The following is a 27,929-nucleotide window of genomic DNA, read 5'->3' as shown; positions in this document are numbered from 1 at the left end:
TTAAAAGGACTTAGCAAGTAGTACACATTCTGTATACATTCAACGTTACTTTATCAATGACTCGTCTGCTACATTAATGACATCACTTGAAAGCCAAGAAAAAACCCGAGGCCATAATAAGTTGAAGCTCCTGTCACTGTTCTTAACAACACCACATTAAATAGTACAACTTTTACAAATAAATTTAATTCTACTTTGTATTAATAAATTTGAATCCATAGAATGACAAATTGAAAAGAAAAAAAAAGTAAATTTAGACTATGGACAGAAATTTAGAACCTCAGTACATAAAGTGCTATATTGCAATGATAGATACAGCAAGTCTGTTGCCCATTTCAGAAAAATACTAGCAGAATGTGTAACCAAAAACCGAAAGAGGGCTTGTTTTCTGAGATATTACTTACATTTTTGTATTGTCCAAGGTTAATAAAACCAAAAAGGTGTTAAGCTTCTAATTAATAAGGACATTTCTCCCTGAAGTACCATTCCTTCTGTTATGAATCAACCTTGTGAATTTCCCATTGGGATTAATAAAGTATCTATCTAAAAAAAAACTCCGAACAGCAAAAGGCATACATGTCATTAGGACGTAAAACTAAATATAAAGTAAAATCTGCTAAATCACATATTACCTTAATAGGAATGCACCAGTCAACAACTGACAAAAACAAGCATGAATATACAGGCCTTTAGGAAGGAAATCAACTAGAATGCAGTTCAAGGATACATTTTACCTAAACATAAGGACAAAAGCCCCACACCAATTCCAAATCACAAAAATATACTGGAAAAACAAAACAGCGGTATCAACAGATGAATTAACTTTCTTATTTTTACAACTTTTCAGGCCTTAGCCAGATAAGGGATCTACAAATTCTCCATCATACCTCTCTTTTGGCAATTGCACGGAGCCTTCTGGGAATACGTTTTACATTACTGCTCATTGCTCTTCTCCTCATATGCTTGGGCAAGGCCTGGAAGACCTGAGAATTTGAATTTTTATTCGAAACAGCTTTCAGCATGGCTTTGACTTCAGCTGCTCGAGCCTGAGCAAAAGTAGTTGCTAAGCAGAAAACACAAAATGGAAAAGATATATAAAAACAATTTTATATTGTCAATTATAAATAAAATATTTTTGAAACAGCTTAACCCAACTCAAATATGTAAAGGACCGGTGCATACTAAGAAAGCAAGGGAGCACAAGGTAGGAACCAACCCTGAACAGAGTACCAGTCTGTAGCCGGGTTAACTCATACATATGAATACATGGGAACAATTTGGAAAGCTCAATTTGACTAACAAAGTCTCTGGGGATGTGGGAGACAATCAGCAAAGACATGGGAAAAAAATATGCAGCCTCCAGTCTGACAGTGACCTGGCATGGGATTCAAAGCCAAGACACTGGATTCCCGAGGCTCCAGTGCCTTATCTATGTCCATGTTAACTAAAAGTAAGCTTTACAGATTATAAAGAAAGAAAGAAAGAAAGAAAGTTACTACATTCAAAAGCAAATTGTATTCCTACAGTTAAGGTCTTCATTCTTCTAGGTGTTTCTAGATTGTTCAATAGTTTCAGAGGTTACAGCAAGGAAAAAAAATCCTTAAGACACAAATATTTAACAGTAAACATTGGAAATTGGTTACTACAAAAACTACACTAACAGAACTGGCAAAATAAATTGGTACAAACTCCTGTATTAACAAAAAGGCTGGGTGGGAGTGGGTGGGTTGGATTACTTTATATGCCCATTTAATCAATAAATCCTGTCAATTTGTCTTTACTTAATAAAATGTTCATCCCAAAAAAATGTAAACAATAAACACATTTAAAATGGTTCTTTTTGCTATGAGAAAAGAATATTCAACTGGTGCAAAAAAGTAAAAATAAGAAAATAACAACACTTTCATGTTACAGACACATGTAAACAACTTTAAACTGCTGTGGCACACGGCTGGGGATCCTGCCTAGCCGGGACGCCTGCAAGGACAGGGAGAGGGCCAATACCTCTACTGGACTATGAGAGGGCAGCCGCCCTGGTCTACATCAAGGACACAGGATCAGAGCTTAGAAGCTCAACCCTGTTGGGGCCGTGGCCACCACCAGGGGGAGCCCATACAATTATAGAGCCTTGGACTGCAGCAGCACTTCTGCCACACCAGGAAATACCGCCAGAAGAGCGTCACAAAGCACCTGGGGCACATCTGGGACAGTATAAAAGAGACAGCCTCACTCCCTTAGTCAAGCCGGAGACGGGTGGAAGAGGATGGAGCTTGCATGTGGAGGAGTGAGAGCGGCAGAAAGAGAAAATGAAGGGACCGAGTATTTGGTTGGTTACAGCATTGTGTGGTGTTGTACATCGAAGAGTAATAAACATGTGTTTGTTGGACATCTGGTATCTGTCTGTCTGTGTTCGGGGGCAGGACCTCCACAGTGCATGGTCTTTTCTTCACAGCTGTGGAATTCTAAAAGACTACTGCAAAAATATAGTTGCATTCTTTCACTGATCTTGAAAACACATTTGTGTTTTCCAATACCTTCATACAAGTCAGTGAGTTATTAATTTATTATGAATGAGATCATGCTCAGCAATAAATGTGGTAATATGTATTATTTTGATTATAAACAGTCTGGTGAAGATGCAGCAGCAGCTTTGGGGACATTCTCTCCTGGGGTCAAATTTATTATAAAACTTTAGGTACACACACACACACACACTCACACACACACACACAAAAGAGGCCCAAAACGTGTGTGCAACTTTCCACATAAATGTCAAAATTTATAAAAGAAAACTTGCTGGGAGAACTTGCATACAGTTATGGCCCTCCGACTAATGTATCCAATATTTTGGAGAAATTAGGAAGTGACAACACCCTTGATAAAGTAAGGAAATGCAGCTAAACCTGCTAAATGATGACTTACGTATGTAACCAAGCTGTTATTACAATGTGTGTTGACATGACAAACATATCAAAGCTCAAAAATGATGAATATGATGGATAGATTATGTTATTTCCCTTTTAAGATGACCAATGCTGTGTAATGCAGTGACATCCCATTTGCATACATGTTATCTGTGATGCCAAGATGAGAGTAACAAACGTTATGGCATGGTGGTCTGGGTCAACACACATTTAAATTTATTTTAAGGCAAAGCAGCTTTGGCAGAGGACTTGCTGATGGCACTGAACACTGAGTTTTTTCTAAGGCCTATAGGCTACTATTCATTGTAACAGCAGGCATGTTATTGTTATGTGCCAGATGACGGTGGCTACCCACTAAGACACCAACGCCTTTCCCCAGCCCCCAAAATGCAGAGGAGTGGCGCTATAATGCCATCCATGCTCTTGTTTGCTCTGTTGCACAACACACCGTATACTCCTCAAAGAGAGGCAACCGTGTCTCATTGAATTAGATGGAGGCTGCTTAACCAGCCGATAAAGGTTTGGAGAATCATTAGAGCATATGTAAAAGGTTGATGAGTATAGTTCACATATGGTCGTTTTAGGGTTCAAGATGCATTCATGTACTCACATGAACAACAGTACTGTGATTTACAAAGGGTAAATTGCATATGGCAGGTTTATAAATCTTTGTTGGCACAGGCATTTTCCAGTTTTTTTGTGTACACATTTTCAAACTTTACCAAAACGTTTTATAAATGTAAATTGGAGAGCACAAACTTCCTTTCGCTTGTGTTGTGCTGTTACAGTAAACCATACTATAGCTGAACATACTTTGTTCAGACAAGCACTAGGTTTGTTTAATTTGCCAAGGTGTCGTTCTTCACCCCATTTTTCCACACTCTAGGTTTACTTTTTAACTTGCATATTTCACACCCTTAACTAAGTTCTGTTACATTTGAGCCCTAAATCATGCTCACAACACACAGAAAGTAAGTTACTGATGACTTTTTAATAGACTACCCTACTCACATACTGCATCCATTTCATAAAATACATGGGGACAGTGTTCATCATCATTTTTCTCACATTGCTACACTTACAATTTGTTGATAACCTATGATTTTAGAATTGTATAATTTGTTGATAATATATATAAAAAAAAGTTTGCTAATGAAAATAAAACGTATTGTTTACTTTTAAGGCAACTTTTTCCCCATTAAGACAGACCATTTATTGGGTTAGACATAGTCAGACAACTTATAATTAAAAAAAAAAAGTCAGTTAATTCCAACAGAAAAATAAACTATAAATGCATTTTAAGCATTTTACCTGTTATATACTTAGGAAACCCCTGTGAAGTCTGACCATCTCTATAATGGCTTTGTTCATGATAATGTTTGAAACTAGAGGATGGCGTCCAAGGTTGGTCTCTCTGTGGTTGAATTCCCCCATATTTTCTTTCTATAGTGGAAAGATTATAAAATAAAAGTTCAAATTTGCATTATGTTGGCAAATCAGAAACTACACCATTATGGCACAAACATTTCCACCAAATTTGGAACAAATACTGACAGTGTGGTATGCTATCTTTAGAGATGGGGAAAATGTGGTACAAAATTCTACCTTTGTGTATATGAAAAACAAAAAAAATCCTTAATTCACACAGAAGGATTATTAAAGCAGCTTTGAGTAAAAGGTTGGCGCCAACAATTCCCCCCCAAAAAAACGGCCCAAATTGGTTTTCATATGCACATTACAATGTAAAGTCAAGGTGAATGGTTGCCATGTGTGCGAGTAGACTGCAGTGGATTGGCTTCTATTGGGTGCCGTTCCCTGCCTTGGGTTCAATGCTGTTGGAATAGACTCCCTTGACACATTTTAATGTAGCTGAACACAACTGGAAAACCTACTGGTTTTGCTAATTAATTCTTTCTGTGTCAGATACTTTTACACACAATCTGCATAAATATCCAAAACATAAAGTAACGAAAAAAATTAAGCTTTTACCATAAGTAAAATTACTCATGTGCCTTTCAACAGTTTCATGACATGGGTCAGATAACGGAATAAGTATTATATGACCAGCAGCACAAGCCATTCTACTGAAAAAAGAAGAAAAAATGATTTTCAAACTTGAGTGTACCTTGTTGCTGAGCGCCTGCTCCATTATAGTTTTTAGAAGAGCTCACACCAGGATCGCCAGTGTGGAAAGTAACACTTGTGGGCTGGTGTTTCATCTTCTTCTCATATTTTCTTCCTTTGGCACCAGACATTTTTATCAGTCACAACCCCTAAATCACACTGAAGAAGAAAAGAGTAATCACAAAACAGTAAATTGAAAAATTAACCATTTTTTCACATTTCACTTAAAAGCCAAACAGCAGAACAGTTACGCAATAATGAACTGGGCATTGAAAGAAAATTAGATATAACTGAGAGTTTAATTTTAAATAGTTTTAATTATGGTGTCGGTGTTTAATCTGGTAGCATAATGCGAAAAGCAGGCAAGCTCACCCTGTACGGCGCGCATGTTCATTGGCAGGCATAAACGGAGGCACTGCGGCATACTGGGAATGCATATACTTAACAGGCACGTTTTTGCCCCTTGTCAACTAATATGTAACACTACCGACACTGCAAAGTATTAAAATGTTTTTACATTGACACTGCACTAAAATAATGAGGGTCTGCCTTTTCTGAAATAAAAAAAGAAAAGAAAAACACACGCAAAAGCTACCAAACGTGGTAAAGGTGCACATGTGTCACAAAACCTAAAATATAACTCAGCAGAGACAAACAAAACACAAAGCATGTGGAAAAAAACAACTGGATTGGAACATTAAAAACCGAAAATAGAATTGCGTCACCTTACTTATGACGGGGTACCCCAAACATACCAACACGCCACGGTACTACATTACTGCGTACCAGTTAAGAAAGCTACGAAGAACCCTACGGAAACATATCCGGTTACGTGACGCACATCTGGTGGAGCTTTCTGGGAAATTGAGTCAGGAAGTATTGACTACAAAGGACTAAGGTAGCTAAAGACTGCTAAAAATACTACACCGTACTGCTGACTTCAATGCATATTTCTCATTGGAAAAAATAGTTACAATTATTGTTCATTTCGCAGGTTTAGTGAGCGTGCACTGTGTTTTATTAGAAATAGCGGGTCACACGTATATAATCCTTAACTACTTTATTAACATCCACCAAAACAGCAATAATCTCGTTTTCGTTATCACGTCAAACATAGCAATCCACCACCTGCGTTTTTGGCCAGACACCACCCAGTACTTGTGTGGAATTAACACATTAACCCCGTATCTAGATGAAACCGACATGCGTCAGTTGCTAGTTTTTCCTTCGTACATGTTGGTAATATTACATGTTGGCAATATTACATGTTGGCGTGCTCAACCTTTCACTGGATACAATGATTAGAAAACTGATGGAAAGATCTGAGACAGATATTTAGACAGTACCATTCACCCATGAACTGAATCAGGAGGGTTAAATAATCAATAGATGGGTGGATTTATGCTGTAAATGAGTTTTAAGACTGGTACGCTACCTACATTGCAGTAAAGGATATAAAAAGCCATTAAATGTATAACATTTTGAATTTTCATTAACATTACTTTGAGGAAAATTAACAATAAAGATAATACAAATACATCTAAATAGATTTGAGCAACTGCCTTTAAATGGAGCATAAGAATATCTTCACTAATGTGAGTTACTAAAATGGAAAGGATTACTTATCCTACCCTGACAAATCTCATAAAATGCATTTACCTATAGTCAAGTTTTAATTTCATTTCTGAAGTATGCCAGGCTGATTTATTTAGACTAGGGGTCCCCTACTCTGGTCCTGGAGGGCCCCAGTGGCTGCAGGTTTTCATTCTAACCCTTTTCTTAATTAGTGACCCGTTTCTGCTGCTAATTAACTTCTTTTGAATTGATTTGAATTGAATTGTTTTTTAAGCTATAAGGTCTTGTCAATTATATTTATACATAAATGAATGTCATTTGGAAGATGGTAGGAATACTAATAAATATAGTACAAAGACTGTTATTAACAATGATGTGTAAGTCCAACTCAAAATGATTTATGTCATTATAATAATAATAATAATAAGTTACATTTATTGAGCGCCTTTCACAATTTTAATAATAATTTTTAATAATCATTGAATCTGCTCATTATGCATACACAAGGCTGGCTCTAGGGGTGCCATGACCAAGGGAGAACTAAACAGTAGGCATGCAGGCACCTGCCTCTAAGGTGGACCTTCCCCCCCAATTTGTCGATTTTATATACAATCGCAAGAGTTCCAATCTCCAAGGGACATACTTATTGATTGCAGTTGTGGATCCAACCGTGCAGATCTAAAACAGGAACTCTACTTTGCACGTCTCTTTTAGGGTTGCTTGCAACCGAGTCTGCCTAGGTGCGCAACATACCCTTAAGATGGCCCTGCGCATACAAGATACTCAACATTCACAATAGCTGCTAAATGAAAAGGGGTTCATTTCTAAATTATCAATGAAATTTATTATTCCAGTGAGTTTCAAGTATACACCATAATGACTAGGAACAACTGCAATGAATCAGAGTCCATTAATTAATATTTTCTTTTATTGTACCAATAATATTGCATCCTGGCAATCTTTTCAAAATTGTATTGCCTCTATAAATATTAAGATTTTACATGTAACAATATGAAAGTTAATACAAAGTGCAGTGGTGGTGAAGTTGTTACTGCTCCCCTACAGCTTCTGAGTTCTGTGTTAAAATTCCAGGTGCTATCTGTGTGGATTGCTCTTATCTTGTTTACATGTGTTTTCCTCTTTCATCCTACCCAAGGATGTGTGTTAAGAAAACTAGGTTATCTCAGAGTGGGTATAACAATAGTAATACTCATGCATTTATTTGATGGCACCTGTAAGGTGACAATCTGAGAAAGATTATGTTAGTAGTAATAGAAAGAGTGTTATCCAGAATAACACCAACATGGTTGGCCTTTATAGAGATGGGTATAGTGCATCCAGCAATGGATGGACTGAAGCTGCAAATCTTTGAAGTCCAAAGCCTTAACCACTAACCTACACTGCCTAAATACACACCAACACACGCAGGGCCCATTTAGCATCACCAGTTCACCTAACTTGCATGCCTTTGGACTATGGCAAGAAACAAGAGCACCCAGATGAAACCTACACACAAATGGGGAGAATATGCAAACTCCATCTAAGGATCACCCAGGACTTGGAAAAAAATTGCAAAATTTTACATCTTGAAAAAGAAGCTTAGAATGAAGAACCATTTTATTTGGTATTCATACCTAACAGACAGTTGGTGCACTATTTGTCTTGAGCCATTACCAAAATGTCACAAAGGAAGCTAAATTATTAAAAAGAAAGAAAGGATTATTTACAAAAGTGAATATAATGGAAGAGAACATGGTAGTGGAGAACAAAACATGAAAAGGAATAAAGAAAACCTAAAGCCTTCTGGCCTTTTTAAATGCAAGACTGATTCCCATATTCTCAAGAGGTAACCCAGAAATAACCTGCCAACTCTGCTCTTGCAAAGGCTTTAAACAGAAAGGTTTCTTAAGCCCAGCCAAAAAACATGTCTGGGGACATCCTGATGATAAAATTTGGGATTGAAAAAAGACGTTGTAACCCCTGGAACTATACCCCTGGCACTCCTTATATCAGTCCTACGAGTCTCTGCAACCCTGACCCTCATTTCCTATTTTAAGGGCCAGACAACACTCAATACAATGGATAGCAGAAAGGAAATTATAACTCAAAGAGTCACCTTGCTGCCCTCTATCAGATGGGGAATTCCTAACACACACCTTAATGTTCCCCACTATACTCTCACCTTCTTTATGCCCCAGGAGCACTGAATGCTTAGTTCTCTGTTAGACAGTGGTCCATTTCTACTACCACAGCCAAACAAGCTGCCAGCATCAGGGTGCACTCTAACAGGCCCATGTTCTGTCTTGAATGGAGTAAAATTAACTGTAATCTCTAATCTCAATCTCAACCCAGCCCTTCTCTTCCACATGAGACTCTGTAAGGTATGCTGACTGTGAAGACACTAACTTGTGAACGGATAAATAAGAAAATTACGTTTTAATATGATTATAAAATATACTATTTGTACTAAAGAAATCGTAGTGCCTTCAATATTGAAAAATACCATTACGCCAAATGGTTGTAATTGATCTTCCAACCAGCAGATGGCAGCAGTAAATAATCCTTCTGTTTTCATTTAAAAGGGAGAAAACGAACCACTCGAGGGGGTTCAATGTTATTCATACTGAACTTTGTGTTGTCTGTACAAATGTGACGGGCATATGTAGTCTTTTGAATAAACGGCGGACAGTTGTGTGAACGTACAGGTACGAATAATCGCACGAACGACTTGGTGTGCTCTTTTTTTGCGATTGGTAAAATATCAAATGGAACGAGGTGCAAAGATAATATCGTTTTTGATCGGGGCCCAGCATCGAACCACAAGAAACGGGGCTTCCAAATAACTTTCTTGTCAATTACGTTGATGATTTGTGCGAATTGGTAATGGTAAACGACTCGGGACTGAGGTAAATGAAAGACCTAAAAGTAATTGTTCAGACAGCGGAGCTTTACTTTGTGAAACGCGTGAATCTACTAAGATTCTTTTGAAGGGACCTTTAATGTCTATTTAAATTTGCTTTGATCTAGAAATAAGGGTCGTGGTCAAAAAGGTGGGTTGCATGCTGATGCCAGCCTTCACCTTATTACTGGTTTTCCGAAGCGGCATATGTTCATGCCCACAGGAGAAGTAACCTGCTGTGAAACAGTGTCTATCGTGGTACAGGAAAACTTTTTTTCCCCCTGTATGTATTTATATTACATTTTGCTTATTTCACTGTTTTGCGTTCGCAATCCTATTCATTCTTATGCAAGCAGACATGATACCAATTATTTTAAGATGTACTTTTAAATTTTCTGTAGAGAAAGTCAGATCTGTGTGGAAAGTCGTTCGTATATTTGTGAATTAATCCTGAATATAACCATTTTTCTTATAGATCAACATGGACACTCAAAAGGATGTTCCACCACCTAAGCAGCAACCAATGATATACATTTGTGGAGGTAACTAAGCTTATTTTATTTTATTAAATGTAATTAAGCGGATGCACACTGTTAGGAATTGATTACTTTTATTATTTAATTGGACTAAAGTCTTTATGAGGTTTGAATCACAATTCATTGTATGTCTGTAGTTTGCATGTTCTTCCATACATGAGTTTTCCTTAAATGAGTAAAGTTGTCATCTAGGTTGGAGTTTCTAAACTGACTCGTGTGAATGTGCAGAAGTGATAGACACACAGAAACTTTATTAACCCCAGGGAAAATTGCAACAGAAGACAAAAAAGGCACAATTACTCATAACAAAAGTTATCATTATCTTAAGTATGTTAACCAGATACAAATACACATATAACAAGAATTGCCTGTAAGTAAATGTAGGAATGTGTAAAGTGATTATAACTTGTAAGTTAGTTTTACAGTACATGATGTCGGTCATTGATACAGTGTATTCAGCAGACAGGGAACAATACCACCTCTGCTGTGGGGTGATTTATTATGGAGTCTGATGGCTGATTGTAGAATTATCTTTTATGTGGCATTCCTTAGAGCAACACAGTTGCCTGTCTGTTACTAAATGTGTTTCTCTGTTTAGCCAAAGCCTCATATGGGTGTGAGAGTCATTGTCCAGAATATTAAGCAGCTTCCTTCTTCAAATAAGACCAGCATTTTTAATCCGTTAGATTAGTCTATTAGCATTAATGTGTTAATACCATTTTCCCAGCCCCATTTTCTTAACCATGTCAGATACAGGTTAATGACACATGAAGCCTATCTTGGCAATACTGGGCACATTGTAGGAACACATGTCTAAGTAATGATGCCAGTGCATCTCGGAGTACACTCTTACACACCAGGCTAGTGTAGAGACTCTCAGAAATCAATAATGGGTGAGCTGTGGTGTAGTACTAGTGTCACAGGCTTATCACCATAAAAATGTGAGGTTTCAGTTTATTTTAAATGAATTTCAAAACTTTCTAAAAGCCTGTTGTCACTTTTTCATTCTGGGGTATTGAGTTTTGCTTAAGGGGATGGGGGATAATTTGAATAATTTTAGCATGGGGGAATAATTTGAATCATTTTAGCATAAGACTGCAATATAATGTGTAAAAAGTAAAGGGTTCTGAGGCACTGTACACACATACACTCTCACCGCTTTATTGAAAGCATGCTTTAGGGATTTTAGTCCCTGTTGCCTCATGCCCAATTTGAACGATTTTAGCATGACATAACACAATCTGAAAAAGTGAAGAGGTCTGAATATGTTCTGAATGTGTTGTATGTTATTGTTTAACAAGAACAAAATTTATTTATAGAGCACATTTTTATACAAAGAATGTCTTGCAGTGCTTTACAAGACAACAAAAAAAGTTAAATGAAAAACAAACAAGATTAGGGAATAATAATATTAAAGAATAAGGTCAGATGGCCTGTTGGACAGAAAAACAACAACTTTATTTTTTTTGTTTTGTAAATATTTTGTTACTAGATTTTTGCCTTGATATATGTGTGCTAATGTTGATGTTTCTTTTTCATCAGAGTGCCACACAGAGAACGAAATTAAAGCCAGGGATCCAATCAGATGTCGAGAATGTGGCTATAGGATAATGTACAAAAAAAGAACAAAAAGATGTATCCTTTTATTCCTTTTTGAGCATGCTTAAGGTATTTTAATATTTGGATAAAAATAGTGAGTTTCTTTCTTTCCTCCATTAACGTTATCCACATTTTAGTGCATTTGTCACTTTGACCTTTACCTAACATTTAGAAATATTCGTAGATTTAGTGCCCTTCAGTGATTTTAAGCTACAGTTTTAATAATACAAAAAAGTAGATTGCAATTGTCACTTGATATTCTATTTTATTTATTGCAAAGAAAAGTGGGTTAAGCCACATGTACATGTTTATATGAAGTTAATGATAGCAATGTGACATGCTGTTTTCACAATATACTGTTTATTATATATAATATAGTTTATAATGTATTAAACTTTCCTAGAGATTAAATACTGATTTGTTCTTGGTACCAATAAAAACTCCAATTCATTAACCATCTAGAAGAATCCTACAAGGTGTTGCCCTAACCATTCTGTAAATTATACTTGAGATAGCAAAATAATAAGGATGAAAATAAAACCACATTCTTTGTTTTACTTCTCTGTGTATTGTAATGATAATGATCCGTGTTTCTCAAGCCAGATAGTCCTAATTAGAGTTGCTTGCAACTTTACAGTTACGCATATTTTAAATAGAGACTAGACTGGCCATTTGGTGGTGTAAAACTGATGTGTACTTTCTATCTTTAGCCTTTTATCTTTTTATAGTTGCACAACATTATACTAAAAGTTAGCTTGGACAATTCTGTGAATTTCCCCTTGGGATTAATAAATTCTAAACTGCAAAATAGATGCAAAGCATTTTAAAGGTAAATTGTTTATCCAATCTAAAGTAAACTTATTTGTTTTTTTTGTAACTGATTATTAATTTCATTAATCCACAAACTTTTTAAAATATTAATCCTTAATTTAACATTTCCAGTGGTGGTGTTTGATGCTCGATAATTCCTTATCAAGGACTCATCTTCAAAGAAGAGATTTTTCATTTTAATTTGTAATATTTTCTATAGTTTCCAGTAAATTATTGCAAATGCATTCTGTTACTGTTTTTTGTTTAGTTTTTATTAGAAACATTTTTTTTTGTTTTTGTCCAATGTTTCAACTGTGTATACATTTTGCATCCAGGCAAATTACTAATACAAAGTTAAGTACAAAATAAAATATAAATAAAGCTGCTTTGTTTAAAATCTGATGGGGGGGGGGGGGGGGAATCTGAACAAGTATCAATGCAGCAAAGCAATGCATTCTGTCTACATTCTGTACTAACAAAAGAACAGGTGAATTATAGAAAAGCATTATCCATACCAAGGTTTAATCTCTGACCTGTTTTGGGATGCTATCAAAGGCAGGCCCTGTGGCACTCCTAGAATGTAATAGCATGAAACTTCAGGTGCACAACTTCAAATGCATTTATTGTGGTTGCTTTCAGTAGCATCTTATAAAGATATACCTTAAAATTCCCTATATAAATTAGGAAAGCATTCATTTTATGTTTTGCATTGTTTGATTCTTTGGGTTACAAAGTTTTAATAATGAATGAATGAAGTGTTCCATCTTGAGGTATTGGATGATTGCAGGTAGGTGTTGTCTTCCTTTAGTGAGCACCATTGCTTTGAGACACAGCTGACTTGACTCTTGCAGATAGAAACAATACAAGTCAACTAAGATTACTTTATTTCACATGCATGGGAGGGATTGAGTGCTCATGAAACCAGATATTAAACTGAAGAATCACAACCAGCTTATTTGTCCACATACAGAGAACAGAAAAGCAAGCCCACATATAATTGAGAACAGTTATTGTAGAAATCATTCCTAACAGTAATTGAATGTCCTGGGATACTTGACCTAAACTATAAAACATGATATCCTGATTATCAAACCCGTTTTAATCCAAGTCCAAGTGGGGACAGTGGCTCATCTAGCACAACTAGTTAAAAAGCAGGGAACAGTCCTGAAGGGGGTGCCATTCCACTCACAAACATGGTCAATTTGGAACTGTCAACCTAATCTGCACTGTAAAACATACTTTCAAAGGTACATTAACCGTATATTTTCGCAACAAAATTTAAAAACAATGGGTTACATTTAGTGCTTTAGCTGAATATCAATTCATTGTTTTAGTGTTTAAACATTTTTTTGGATAATTGTCACAGTCTCTCAATGATGCAGTACTAAAGCAGTATTATTATTATCACTAATGCACTGAAGAGGACACATTTAAAGAAAACAAACTCACTGAGTTGTTTTCCCTGCACAGCCACCTTAAATTAATTTCATCCAGAATGATCATATTTGCTACTTTTCCATTCTTATAGTTCTGACAAATCCTTTGGAGGTCTCATTAACAGGTTTAGTTTATGTTGCCATTATCTATCGACTTTCAGTTGGTTTTACTCCAAATGTGGACAGACATGGCTCCAAATCCATCATTAATTTTGTTGATGATGCCACCATCATATGCCTGATCACTGACAATGATGAGACCCCCTTATAGACAAGCGATGTACCTGCTGACTCAGTGGTGCCTGGACAATGATCTCACCCTTAATGTCAGCAAAACCAAGGAACCTCACAAAACAGACCACACTTCCATCTGTATTGGAGGACATGCTCTTAAGTTTTAGATTTCTAGGAGTGAGCATGAGTAATGAACCGAAGCAGCAAGTCTTATTTCAGCTGTTGTCAAGATGGCTCACCAGTGACTCAACTTCACATTTTTCCATCTGTTCTCACAAACTTCTACAGGTACACAGTGGAGTATATCCTCTTTGACCGTATGAAATCCTGGTATGGTATCTGTTTAGCTCAGTATCTTAAAACACTGCAGATGGTGGTGAAGGTGACCCAGAATGTGACGAGCACTAAGTTACCTTGTCTTCCGGACGTAGATAGTGTAATACCTTAGAAACGCTTCAGTTATTTTGGCAAATGATACAAAGCCATTGCCACTGCCAACAGTAGATTCAGGGACAGTTGTTTTTGAATTTCCAAAACCCTAGGTAAAAGAAATGTTCTAATCACCCATCAAAGTACATTATTGGGCAAGTGTACAGTAGTTATTACTCGGACAGACCATGTATTACATCCACTGTATCAAGCGCACTGTTAAGCTGAATCAGTTTAAAGCAGCCAGCCTGTCAGTACAGGAGCTAGTGATCATTAAAAATATGGATTAAGTGGGCTCTGTTTGCTAAGAAATCTAAATGGAGGTCTTGTGAGGGATGCTGTCAAAGAAGGTTTGTGCCGTGTATTATAAACCGGCCACATGTTTTGTTGGCTCTTTTTTCATATCTGCTTGTTCATGCAGGCCGGTGGTAACATAAAGATCCAATAGAAAGGTTTAACACCGGTATGTGTCATTAAACCTGATAACTAAAAATATTAAAGGTTTGACTTTTGAGGGTTTTTTTTCCAGTTGTCAAATTTACTGTCAACCTTCACACATTCTCTTATCTATTAAATTGGACAGTTGGTTGAATTATGATGTCCAACATTCTCTCTCTAAGTGGTTAAAAGATGTTCTGCCATTTTGATAATCAACAATAAGGGATTTACATGTTTAACTTCTTTTAAAAACACCTACAGTGCATCTGGAAAGTATTGCCAGCACATCACTTTTTCCACATTTTCCTTATTCCAAAATGGATTAAATTCATTTTTTTCCTCAGAATTCTACACACAACACCCCATAATGACAACGTGAAAAAAGTTTACTTGAGATTTTTGCAAATTTATTAAAAATAAAAAAACTGATAAATCACATGTACATAAGTATTCACAGCCTTTGCTCAATACTTTGTCGATGCAGCAATTACAGCCTCAAGTCTTTTTGAATGTGATGCCACAAGCTTGGCACACCTATCCTTGGCCAGTTTCGCCCATTCCTCTTTGCAGCACCTCTCAAGCTCCATCAGGTTGGATGGGAAGCGTCGGTGCACAGCCATTTTAAGATCTCTCCAGAGATGTTCAATCGGATTCAAGTCTGGGCTCTGGTTAAGCCACTCAAGGACTTTCACAGAGTTGTCCTGAAGCCACTCCTTTGATATCTTGGCTGTGTGCTTAGGGTCGTTGTCCTGCTGAAAGATGAACCGTCGCCCCAGTCTGAGGTCAAGAGTGCTCTGGAGCAGGTTTTCATCCAAGATGTCTCTGTACATTGCTGCAGTCATCTTTCCCTTTATCCTGACTAGTCTCCCAGTCCCTGCCGCTGAAAAACATCCCCACAGCATGATGCTGCCACCACCATGCTTCACTGTAGGGATGGTATTGGCCTAGTGATGAACTGTACCTGGTTTCCTCCAAACGTGACGCCTGGCATTCACACCAAAGAATTCAATCTTTGTCTCATCAGACCACTCTACCATCCATAGCTAACGATTAACGACACATTCGTAGTAAAATGCTTACAGTTTACCGTGAGAATAGCTTTTGCTATGACAATCAATAAATCACAGGGACAAACAGAAAAACTCGGATTATTTATTTTAGAAACAGAAACAATATTCACTCACGGGCAGTTATACGTTGCGTTGTCACAATGTGTCTCCAAAAAATATTGTTTTTAAGGAAGCTTTAAAGTAAAAGTGAAAATAATGAAATTGAAACAATTCCAAAAAAAACATGTAAAAATCAATCGTGTAAAAGCACATACTACACACAATGGTTTTAAGTGACTGTTAGGTCTGACTGAGGGAAGGCGGAGTACAACATGGAGGACTGATAGCGGGGTATTGATTTCATGCGGTAAGGGGTGGGCGTTGGAGAGGGTGCTAGAAAGTTGCGTTTGGGGTTACGAAGTCAGCGATTGTTCAGGTAAAACTTTTGTGACACTTTATCATGTCAGTCACTACAGTATCAAAGAAAAGATAGAAATGATTGCATTACCGCAAACAAAAGGTGATTAAGCTACGGCGGCCCCACAGGTCCACAATGATACTACGGAAGGCGCAGGCGTCACCGCCATATTGTGAGTGGCACTACTGCGGGTGAAGTTAGGAGTAATGTGCTGCTTGGGATTGTACAAACCACTGAACGCTTTACACCGCATTCAAACACAATACAGCTCAACGATACAAACACGAGCCCACCTGGATAAGATCAATGAACGCAGGCGCCTACAACGCGCGTCTGAAACTGCGGAAGCACAGCAGGCACGGGTTCAAAACGAACGAGCTCGACTGACGGATATACAAACACGAGCCCGCCTGGATAAAATCAATGAACGCAGGCGCCTACAACGCGCATCTGAAATGCCACGGGCAAAGCGGGCACGGCCCCAGAACGAACGAGCTTGAATAATGTATTTCAGGATACCCAACGCCGGGGGTAGGCGAGCAAAGCGAGCAGGGGGCGGAGCCCCTTGTACAGGCCTGATTGGTGGATTGCTGCAGAGATGGTTGTCCTTCTGGAAGGTTCTCCCCTCTCCATAGAGGACCTCTGGAGCTCTGACAGAGTGACCATCGGGTTCTTGGTCACCTCCCTGACTAAGGTCCTTCTCTCCCGATCGCTCAGTTTAGATGGCCGGCCAGCTCTAGGAAGAGTCCTGGTGGTTTTGAACTTCTTCCACTTACGGATGATGGAGGCCACTGTGCTCATTGGGACCTTCAAAGCAGCAGAAATGTTTCTGTAACCTTCCCCAGATTTGTGCCTCGAGACAATCCTGTCTCGGAGGTCTACAGACAAATTCCTTTGACTTCATGCTTGGTTTGTGCTCTGACATGAACTGTCAACTGTGGGACCTTATATAGACAGGTGTGTGCCTTTCCAAATCATGTCCAATCAACTGAATTTACCACAGGTGGACTCCAGTTAAGCTGCAGAAACATCTCAAGGATGATCAGGGGAAACAGGATGCACCTGAGCTCAATTTTGAGCTTCATGGCAAAGGCTGTGAATACTTCTGTACATGTGCTTTCTCAATTTTTTTATTTTTAATAAATTTGCAAAAACCTCAAGTAAACTTTTTTCACGTTGTCATTATGGGGTGTTGTGTGTAGAATTCTGAGGAAAAAAATGAATTTAATCCATTTTGGAATAAGGCTGTAACATAACAAATGTGGAAAAAGTGATGCGCTATGAATACTTTCCGGATGCACTGTATGTCCCAAGAGAGATGGAATGGATTTGCCCTGATCTCCATTGAAAAGGAACTAGCAGCTAGTTGGAACATGAGGATTTAATAGGAGAGTTTGCTGCAAAGGAAGTTAGGAAATCAGAATTTTGAAAACAATCTAGTGGGATTCTTGTAGATAGACTTAAATTTTACATGAACGATACTGACATTTCCGTGATATTTGGTGATAGCATTGAATGTGTTTTGTTACAAAAAAGTTGTTTTTCTTGATAAATCATACAGATAAAGTGATATTTCTATTGCAGAACTGTAAGTCTGTCTGAAAATGAAACTGCCACCTTAGTGCTTGTGGTGTGGTGGTATTTTTGGTCTGACACCCTGCTTGCAATGGCCTTCAGTGCTACACTTGGACAGAAATGGCTTTGGGTATTAAAGCAACAACCATCTCAATGAAACCCAACCACAGTTCATTCAGTTATAAGATTCCCCCAACCCCCCCCCCCTTTTTCTTAATCCTATAGTTGATCTCTCCAAAGAGGGAGCTGAATTATATGGGTGAATGCACAAGAACTTTTTAAAAACATATTGAGACATATTGGTATGGCCATATACAGATATACACATACGGTTCTGAACTTCCAGATTTTGGGAAAGTAGGAACAGCAGTGTACATTCCTCTGTTTAATATAAACATCATGAAGAGATGCTTGCTCAGACCATTTATCTGTGTTTTCAGTGGAATTACTGATTGACTATAAGTTTGGCATTAGTTTGGGTAAAGGAAATAAAACCTTACAAAGTGGTAATCTGTTCAGATTCAATGGCTGCTTTATTATCAGTCCAAAATGAGGATAGTAAATAAACACCTGATATGATTACTGAAATCCTGCATATGTTATGGGTTCTGTACAACCAGTGTACAGTATTAGTCAGTTATTTGTGGGTTCTCGCACATGTAGATATTAGGGGAAATGAAGTGCTATATAGAATTGCTAGGATAGCTTCAAGTAAAACAGATATAGATATCCACAGCGGCACCTGAGTGTAACTGAAATAAAAAATTCTCTGTAAAAGGGAAATTAGAAAACTTATTGCAAGAAAGGTGGGAATTGGGAAATACAACTAGGCATCTTCTCCAGATTCAAAATTCTGTTTATGGGAACACCCTTATAGAGAGCCACAGAAGGGATGACATTGTTCTAAACAGATTAAGAACATGTCACTGTGGTGTAAATGACAATCTAAAATTAATTGGGAAAATAATGAATGGGAACTGTAAGGAATGTTTAATAACAGAATCTGTTGCATGTCATATTGCAGTGTGAAAACTATGAAATAGAGATAACCTGATTGAAAAAGCAGTTAATGTTATTAAGTATCCATGACCTACGTTTAAAAAATATATTTAAAAGGTCGAAGAGGAGAGATACACAATAAAGTAGTAACATTTTTCAAAATGGTCAGGATTATATAAACGGATACTGTTGTGATAGATAGAGGTCTCCGTGACCCCTTGAACCTTTGGATCAGACGTCAGACACCAGATAAAAGTCCAATTATTATTTATTATATAATAATAATGTGCACCAAGCACCCTCCACTCCACAATACTCATATAATTAATCAATATACAATACAATAATCCTCCACACTCCCAGACACTTTGCCACCCTACCTCCCAGCTCAGCTCAGTGTACTGGACTTATACACCCTGACCCGGAGGTGTTCCCGTTCAACAGTCCACAGTTCCTTTTCCCTTCCGGGTCAGGGTAAACAGTCCTTTTCTTCAACCGGGAGCACGTCGTTTCTTCCTGTCATGTGACCATGACGTACTCCCTGGTTATAGATAGATAGATAGATAGATAGATAGATAGATAGATAGATAGATACTTTATTAATCCCAATGGGAAATTCACATGCGAGCCTACGAGCCCCCTTACAGCGACGCCTGGTGGCCCCCATGGTATCCAGCAGGGCTGTGTATAAAAACTACATAGTCCATGAGGCCCTGCTGGAACTCGGGGCATGTCCACGCTGCTGGGAGAGCTCCTGCTGGCGGCCTGGGGGTGAGGGACAGAGAAAGAAGCCGGCAATCCACCACACTGTATAAGGAATATTAACTCCTCCAGTACAGAAGGTGGCACTAATGCACCACAGAGTGTAAAAATTGGCAACAAAAAAGATAGTATTGGAGTGACAAAAAAGACGAAGGCACAAGGAGGAGTAAAGGTGTAAAATCGGACAGGAGATGAAAAAGGACCCTTGAAAATAGTGACAGAATCTGAGAAGCAGGCTTCACAGGAACACACTCAAGAAAGGGAGCGCCGTTTAAGAGACGTTTAGACACACGCGATTACAGAGGAAAAGCATTGAATATACACGCCGGGCAAGAGATAGCAGATATTTTTAAATATATTACCTGTCTTTGACATATACCGTGGCTAGTGTTTTATAAAACGATACGAAATTGTCGAGGCTCATGCCAACTTTTTTCAGCGTGTATTAATAGCCAACATTTACATATTTAAGTTTAGACACGTAACATCGTAGTTTTTAAAATTATATTTTTTTCATCTTCATTTCGTCAGTAGAATACATTGTATCTTTTATGTGCCTTGGCTGGAGTACATTTTTTTATAAATGTTCAATTTCACCAGCGTGTGTTTCATACAGTACTATTAACAGTAGGAACCATTGCTAAATGTTTTAAAGTGATAGCAAGACTACATATACAGTAAACGTGTAATATTTAAGCGTAGCGTAATAATAATAATATTCCTATACTGTTAAGATACATAAAATATAATGTAAATGCACAGCTAGTGGACAACTGCATTGCAGTCGTTAATGAATAACTTTCATCCATCCATCTCCCTAACCTTCCTAAGAAGGGCAGGGTCGCGGGGCAGCTGAGCCTATGCCAGCAAGCGGTGGGCGCAAGGCAGGAACAACACCTGGATAGAGTGCTACACCTTTATCATAGTATTTAAAGAGGGTGCAAGATTTTTTTGTGAGGCTTTTAAGCAAATAGGTAGGGGGAAATTTATAAACAAGCTGCGCTTTGCTACTACGTTGTTAATTGTGGGTTCGCTTCCCGGTTCCTCCCTGTGTGGATAACGCTTTGAGTACTGAGAAAAGCGCTATATAAATGTAATGAATTATTATTATTATTATTAATTATCCAGTCATTTTAATTCAGTTGAAAAACGTGGGACCCGGAGCCAATCCACCCAGTATGTACATGTCTTGTTCAATATCGTTATTATATTTTGATAGAACAAATATCTCAATTTCAGCAGCGGTGGACACAGAACACGAATTTGTGATGTGCTGCCCAGCAGCTTCTAAATAGTTCTAGAATACTACTATATAATGCCGGTGTTCTGCGAATAATTGTTTACACACAGTACATATGCCAAATATAATTGAGGGCTACAGTAGCAGTGTCGTTCTAAACCGAATGGAGTATATAACACATTCTGGTCATGTAGAAGATGGACGTCGGGAGTCGGACCCACACCTCCTCCCGATTCTTTAGCTAAAACTCCCTAAACCGTTTCCCATTCATTCTCTATGGTAGTGCTAAACCACTACCGATGCGATCTATTTTCCGCCGCTTCCGTTTCGGGAGGCGCTGTTCTGCGCTTTTCGCCGCTCTGCCTGACTGCCAGCAGCGTCTGCGTTTATAGATGTGCTGGGGCGTTTTTCTTTTTTTCTTTTCTTAAGTAAATCGTTAAGTTTAAAATGTAGATCTCGCCGTTATTTCTGTTGATTAATTCATGCTTTCATTAATCATAGCTAATACTGTTATCAAGTGGTCGCTATTTTTGCTTATTGTATACAATCTATCTAACGCCTTTCACATCTAACTCCACTCTCACTAACCGCTTGCCTGTGTGCAGCGTGTGTCTACTTGATATATGATTTAATGTATTTCTTTTTGACATTATTCTCCGAGTTGAAAAATATATACTATATAGCTAATGCAGTTAACTGTCTGTCTAGTGCCTTCTCTGTCTGCCTATTATATAGTGCCTTTCCTGTTAATATCTGTCTTTCACATCTATCTGTACTCTCACTGCCTGCTTGCCTGCCTGCAGCGTCTGATGATTAATCGCAGAGATAAAAAATATATATGTGTGTGATACTGTTATCTGTCCGTTGCCTTGTCTGTCTACTGTTATACAGTGAATTCCCTGTCTGCCTATAATATAGTGCCTTCCCTATCTGTCAGTTTATCTAGTGCCTTTCACATCTGTATGTATTCTCAGTGCCTGCTTGGCTTTCAGATATAGTGCCTTTCATATCTATCTATCTATCTATCTATCTATCTATCTATCTATCTATCTATCTATCTATCTATCTATCTATCTATCTATCTATCTATCTATCTATCTATCTATCTATCTATCTTCTCTCCTGACAGTTTTATATTTTCTATTACACAGTGCCTTCCCAGTTTATCTATCTAGTGACTTCTCTGTCTGTGCATTATTCGGTGCTCTGCCTGTCAGTGTATGTCTTAATAATTCTTTCTTTTCATTTATATTGCGCTTTTCTCACTACTCAAAGCGCTTAGCAATTGGAGGTTAAGAGCCTTGCTCAATGGCCCAACAGAGCAGAGTCCCTATTGGCATTTACGGGATTCGAACCGGCAACCTTCTGATTGCCAGTGCAGATCCCTAGCCTCAGAGAACTTAAAAAAAAAAAATTAAAAAAAAAAACAGTTATAAGGACACTTGTTCATGTTAATTGCAGTCTCAATTTTTAAATATTTTAAAAAGAGCATCCCACATCTATTATACAGTACCTTTCCTATTCATCTGTCTATCTAGTGCCTTTCAGACCTATATGTACTCTAACGGCCTTCTTGCTTTCCTGCAGCATCTGTTGAATAGTAAACAGGCTGAAGCATTTTTCATTTTATTGATATAAATCTCAGATATATATATATATATATATATATATATATATATATATATATATATATATTTATCTATCTAATGCTGATATCTATCTGTCTAGTGCTTTCTCTGTTTTATTATATAGTGCCTTCGTTGTCAGCCTATTATAAATGAAAATGCAACAATCTGATTGACTGGCAGTGCATACCAGTTTATAAATTTTATGTCTGTTTGTGGTTAAAAAGGAAAAAAAATAACACTTTCTCCCCAGCGGGGAATCGAACATCAGTCTCTGATGCGCCTCAGGCATTCTGCACAAACTACTCCCCCAATCAGAACGCAACAGGACTGCTTTGCCACGAAGACGCCGGTTCGATTACGTGGTGATGTGAAATGTATTGATTTATGTATTTTTTTTTAGCACAAAAGATAGTAAACGTTTATGAGGAAAAAAAAGAAAAACTAAAAAAAGATGATATCAAAACGTTTTCCTTTATTCCAATAAGAAAGTCACGTGAAATTAGTTTAACAAAAAATAAATTAATTTGTATGTACTGTATTGCCTCCCTTAAAGATAGGGTGAGAAGCTCAATCATCCGGGAGGGGCTCAGAGTAGAGCCGCTGCTCCTCCACATCGAGAGGAGTCAGATGAGGTGGCTCGGGCATCTGATCAGGATGCCTCCTGGACGCCTCCCTGGTGAGGTGTTCCGGGCACGTCCAACCGGGAGGAGGCCCTGGGGAAGACCCAGGACACGCTGGAGGGACTATGTCTCTCGACTGGCCTGGGAACGCCTTGGGATTCTCCCGGAAGAGCTAGAAGAAGTGGCCGGGGAGAGGGAAGTCTGGGCATCTCTGCTCAAGCTGCTGCCCCCGTGACCCGATCTCGGATAAGCGGAAGAGGATGGATGGATGGATGGATGGTATTGCCACTCATTCAAAATCGTGGCATTTTTATGTTTTATTGTTTTAAGGAGTTAAGCCTGGATTTAAATTATATGTGAGGCATTAATTCATTTTTAATTTCACAAAGTCTGTTGGATGCTCTTTTTAAAATATATGTTTATTTTTAAATTGAGATGGTAGTTCACATGAACAAGTGTTCTAATTGTACCTGTAAGAGATACACAGACAGACAACGCATTGCATAATAGACAGAGAAGCCACTAGATAGATAGACAGGGAAGGCACTAGATAGATAGATAGATAGATAGATAGATAGATAGATAGATAGATAGATAAGGTAAGGCACTAGATAGATAGATAGATAGATAGATAGATAGATAGATAGACAGACAGACAGACAGACAGACAGACAGACAGACAGACAGACAGATAGATAGATAGATAACAACATTTATTTATATAGCACATTTTCATACAAAAAGTAGCTCAAAGTGCTTTACATAATGAAGAGAAGAAAAATAAAAGACAAAATAAGAAATTAAAATAAGACAACATTAGTTAACATAGAAAGGAGTAAGGTCCGATGGCCAGGGTGGACAGAAAAAACAAAAAAAACTCCAGAAGGCTGGAGAAAAAAATAAAATCTGTAGGGGTTCCAGGCCACGAGACCGCCCAGTCCCCTCTGGGCATTCTACCTAACATAAATGAAATAGTTCTCTTTGTAGTTCGGGTTTTTCACGGAGTCATTTGATGCCGATGGTCATAGATAGATAAGGGAAGGCACTGTATAAAGATTTAAAACTGTCATAAAAAACAGGGAAGCCACTACATAGACAAATATATAGGAAATTCACTGTATAATAAGCAGATGGAGAAGGCTCTAGACAAATAACAGTATTGGCTATATACCAGTATTTCACAACCTCTGTCCTGGGGGCACACTGTGGCTACAAGTTTTTGTTACAACCAGCTTCTGTTTTTAATTGGACTCCTGGGCTAATTAAGTGATGTGTTATTTCCCAAGTTCTGTGTTTTGGGAAGTTTGGTAAAAAAAAATATATATATATATATATATATATATATATATATATATATATATATATATAAAAGTGTACCAAGCAGTATTCAATTTTTATATACATTAGGCGAGGTGCAGCAATGTAGGGCACGATTGTGGGGGTCAGTTTTAAAAAGTAAGTTGCATTGGCCGGGAATCGAACCCGGGCCTCCCGCGTGGCAGGCGAGAATTCTACCACTGAACCACCAATGCGTTACGAAATATCTAAACCACTACCGATATAATATATTTTCAGCCGCTTCCTTTTTAGAGGCGCTATTGTTCGGTTTTCATTGTGTCTATCGTTTCCATATCAATAAACACGGCGGTGATTATCATTCGTTTTACATTGATCACTGATCATGTTTTACCGTATTCGCCGGGAGTCGATCCTTTATGTCCCGCGCGTGGATTCTTTTCGCTAAAACAACAGTTTCCCATTCATTCTCTAGTGAAGCTCTAAACCACTACCGATGTAATATATTTTTCGCCACTTCCGTTTTGGAGACGCTGTTCTGCGGCTTTTGCCGTACTGCTTGATTGCCTGTTTGCCTAATCTGCCTTCATAAACAGGCTGTACCGTTTTTTTGTAGCACCTTCCTTATCTATTCGATAGCGCCATCCTTGTCTATCTGTCCATCTCTTGCAGTACTTAAAATTGCAGTCTCAATTTATTTTAATATTATATGTTAAAAAAAGCATCCCACAGACTTTGTGAAATTAAAAAAAATCTCACATGCAATTTAAATCCAGTCTTGACTCCATAAAACAATATAAAATTAAATGACTTACCGAACGAAAAGGCCACCATTTTGCACAAGGGCCGAAATGTCATGATTTTATTTGGCTGACAGTGCATATCAAGTATTCATTTAACTGATGTGACTTTTTAAAATACTGTAAAGTTTAAGATGTTTTTTTTGGGGGGGTATAGGTTTTGATACGATTTTTTTCGTATTCAATGTAACGTCCTTTAATTAAGTTTTGTCCCATTCAGGGGATCGAACCTACGTCCCAAGCTACGGCAGGCCTTCTGATTAACTAAGCAGTCTAACTATTCACAATTGGTTCCGTTCTGTAGAACTTAACGTAATTAACCAGAAACGCCGTTTTAATGCGAGACTCGCTGAACTTGACTTGAAGATATGATTTGACTTATAGAAAGTTAACTTTCCATTGGACAACGGCACCAACATATGAACTCCTTTACGTACTATAAAGATTATGGTGTTTCTAATTTTGTTGGAACTCAAGTAAATAATTAATAACATTAAATAAATCATGACCATTACTATTATTTTTACAAAATGTATATCTAGGTCTTTACATAACTCTTATATAATAACTCCTCGATAGTATAGTGGTGAGTATCCCCGCCTGTCACGCGGGAGACCGGGGTTCGATTCCCCGTCGGGGAGAACACATTTTTAAACTCCTGAAATGAGTCCTTCAAAAAATTTTTGGAAACCGTTTAAAAAGAGTGTACAAAAGTCGATTTCCTCACGTGGGCGCTTATCGTAGGTGTGCTCATGGGATTTATGTAAAACTACGCATGACGCCAAAGTGTGCTCAGCCGCAGTGTCTCTTCAACGGCAACGTAAAGCAGACGTTCGTGAGCTGTGTTTTCGTATTACTACAGCGCGTAGTAGTGGTACAAATGCTGAGTAAAAGGATAAGCACAAATTAAACAATTCGGAAAAGACATCGTATTACAGTAATATTTCATACGCAGATAGTGCTCAATAAAATTCTCATATGGCCTATAAGCCAGAATTTTATCAAATGACCTCAAGAGATGAACCTACAGGAAGAACAAAGTGCTTATTACGACACTGTGATTGTGTTGTGGAGAAACATCAGCAAAATAAAGTCAGAGTACTAATAAAATGGTTTGTTGACATTATATGCATTTTGGTCTTCGCTTTATTTGCTTGATACGAATTGTATTTGACGATCACCTTGGAATAAGTCCACATCACCTAACTTATTAGACAATATATTTTTTTCGCATCTTTGCAGTCATTGTTTATATATGAGATAATTTTTACATGTGTGCATTTAATCATTCTAAGCATACGAAGTGTCCACCTTTATATGATCTATATATTGAATATATGTGCTTATGGTGAATATTAAATCTGAAACCACAGCATGACTTGTATGCAGCCTGCCATTTAAGGGTGCTATACTGGTGCTTAAAGAAGTGAAGGCTGCTGCTACTGCATAATGCTTGGCCAACAAGCGCTCTGAGGTGCTTTTCCATCTAATTTGCATCATCTTGTTGACAATCCATCTGCTGGCCCTGAATGTTTGGCAGCCTTTGTAACTTTTAAAAGTAACTTGTGGCAAGTGAGGAGATTACAGGTAGCAGCTGTTCTTGTTTCTTTGGTTAAATGAATGACATTACCAATATTTTAAGGTCTAAAATTCAGGACTAGGAGGAACATGGCGTCAGTGAACTCTTTGAGGAATATACTGATACAGCCACACCAAGGTATTATTGTAAATTTAGTCTAACCAATATTATTTGATACTTGGTTTAACTTTGAAAAATTCAACATGTTAGGAAGGATTGTCATAAGCTAAGCATTGTCAAGGAACGACTGTCACCTGGGGATGTGTCAGATTGGTTATTTTGTTGATTAGAATAAAAGTACCTAGAAAGCTTTTCTGTGGTTTACATATTTCTTTAGCTAGGGTTTTTATCCAGATTGGTGTAGTCTTAATACTCAGTCAAAATAATAGATGTGTACCATAAAGTACAGAGATAACCTCCAGGAGGGCTCAACATAGAACACTGATAGACTTCATAATGAAGGACCATGTAGCAGATGATCACTTGCTGATAACAACTAATCTTCATTATTTTAATAATCTCGCTGAAAAAGTCTAGTCCCAAGATTTTTATATATAATAGAGAAACTAGGGGGCTCCGGCCCCCTGCGCGCTTGGCTCGCCAACCCCAGGTTTTGTTTTTCAGAAAATACAATTTAAAGAGATTGTCTTTTTCATAGGAATTGTTACATATGCATTATGTTCACTTTAAAACTTCAGTAAAAACAATATTTGGAATTAACTTTTATGATATCATTTTTATGGTCTTCCACTGTTAAATTTTCGTCTGCTGTTATCTCTTTCTTTATCTCTGATTCGTTAATTTCTTGTGGAAGTCCAGTTTGCTGCATCGTTAAATCTTATGCTTCTAACATTTCTTTGATGATGGAAAGAGCCGTTTGTTCATTTGACTTTTCGGATAATGGTCATTTGAACGTTTCCCAATTTTAAAGCATCAACTTCACCCGTCATTATTAAGTA

At 37.7% G+C, this 27,929-nt stretch overlaps 2 protein-coding genes and 2 non-coding genes across 5 annotated transcripts in view; 2 read left to right on the top strand and 2 right to left on the bottom strand.

Annotated features, from left to right (window-relative positions):
• Window positions 1-5,888, bottom strand: part of pop1 (POP1 homolog, ribonuclease P/MRP subunit) — a 50,133-nt gene extending 44,245 nt beyond the window's left edge. Inside the window, exons 1-4 of one of the 2 annotated variants that reach the window (XM_028817302.2) lie at window positions 5,774-5,888; window positions 5,050-5,207; window positions 4,236-4,367; window positions 888-1,063 (exon numbers count right to left, since the gene is read on the bottom strand). In XM_028817302.2, the coding sequence (XP_028673135.1) occupies window positions 888-1,063; window positions 4,236-4,367; window positions 5,050-5,179 (438 nt within the window). In that variant the 5' untranslated portion in view covers window positions 5,180-5,207; window positions 5,774-5,888. The remainder of the gene's footprint in view (window positions 1-887; window positions 1,064-4,235; window positions 4,368-5,049; window positions 5,208-5,773) is intronic. The other variant, XM_028817303.2, reaches the window with a different exon arrangement.
• Window positions 5,889-9,179: 3,291 nt separating this feature from the next.
• On the top strand, window positions 9,180-12,724 carry polr2k (RNA polymerase II, I and III subunit K). Its single transcript, XM_028817300.1, has 4 exons — window positions 9,180-9,328; window positions 9,998-10,064; window positions 11,601-11,693; window positions 12,600-12,724. Exons 2-4 carry the CDS (start codon window positions 10,004-10,006, stop codon window positions 12,620-12,622), a joined length of 177 nt encoding a protein of 58 aa, XP_028673133.1. The 5' UTR covers window positions 9,180-9,328; window positions 9,998-10,003; the 3' UTR covers window positions 12,623-12,724.
• A 12,032-nt stretch (window positions 12,725-24,756) lies between these two features.
• On the bottom strand, window positions 24,757-24,827 carry trnag-gcc (transfer RNA glycine (anticodon GCC)). The gene has a single exon. It is a non-coding gene; the product is annotated as a tRNA-Gly (tRNA).
• Window positions 24,828-25,960: 1,133 nt separating this feature from the next.
• On the top strand, window positions 25,961-26,032 carry trnad-guc (transfer RNA aspartic acid (anticodon GUC)). Its single transcript has one exon. It is a non-coding gene; the product is annotated as a tRNA-Asp (tRNA).
• Window positions 26,033-27,929: the final 1,897 nt, after the last annotated feature.

This window comes from Erpetoichthys calabaricus, chromosome 13 (genome assembly GCF_900747795.2).
Source record: "Erpetoichthys calabaricus chromosome 13, fErpCal1.3, whole genome shotgun sequence".
NCBI lineage: Eukaryota > Metazoa > Chordata > Cladistia > Polypteriformes > Polypteridae > Erpetoichthys > Erpetoichthys calabaricus.
Note: the sequence above shows the minus strand (reverse complement) of the source record. Positions and strands in the feature narration are given on the sequence as shown.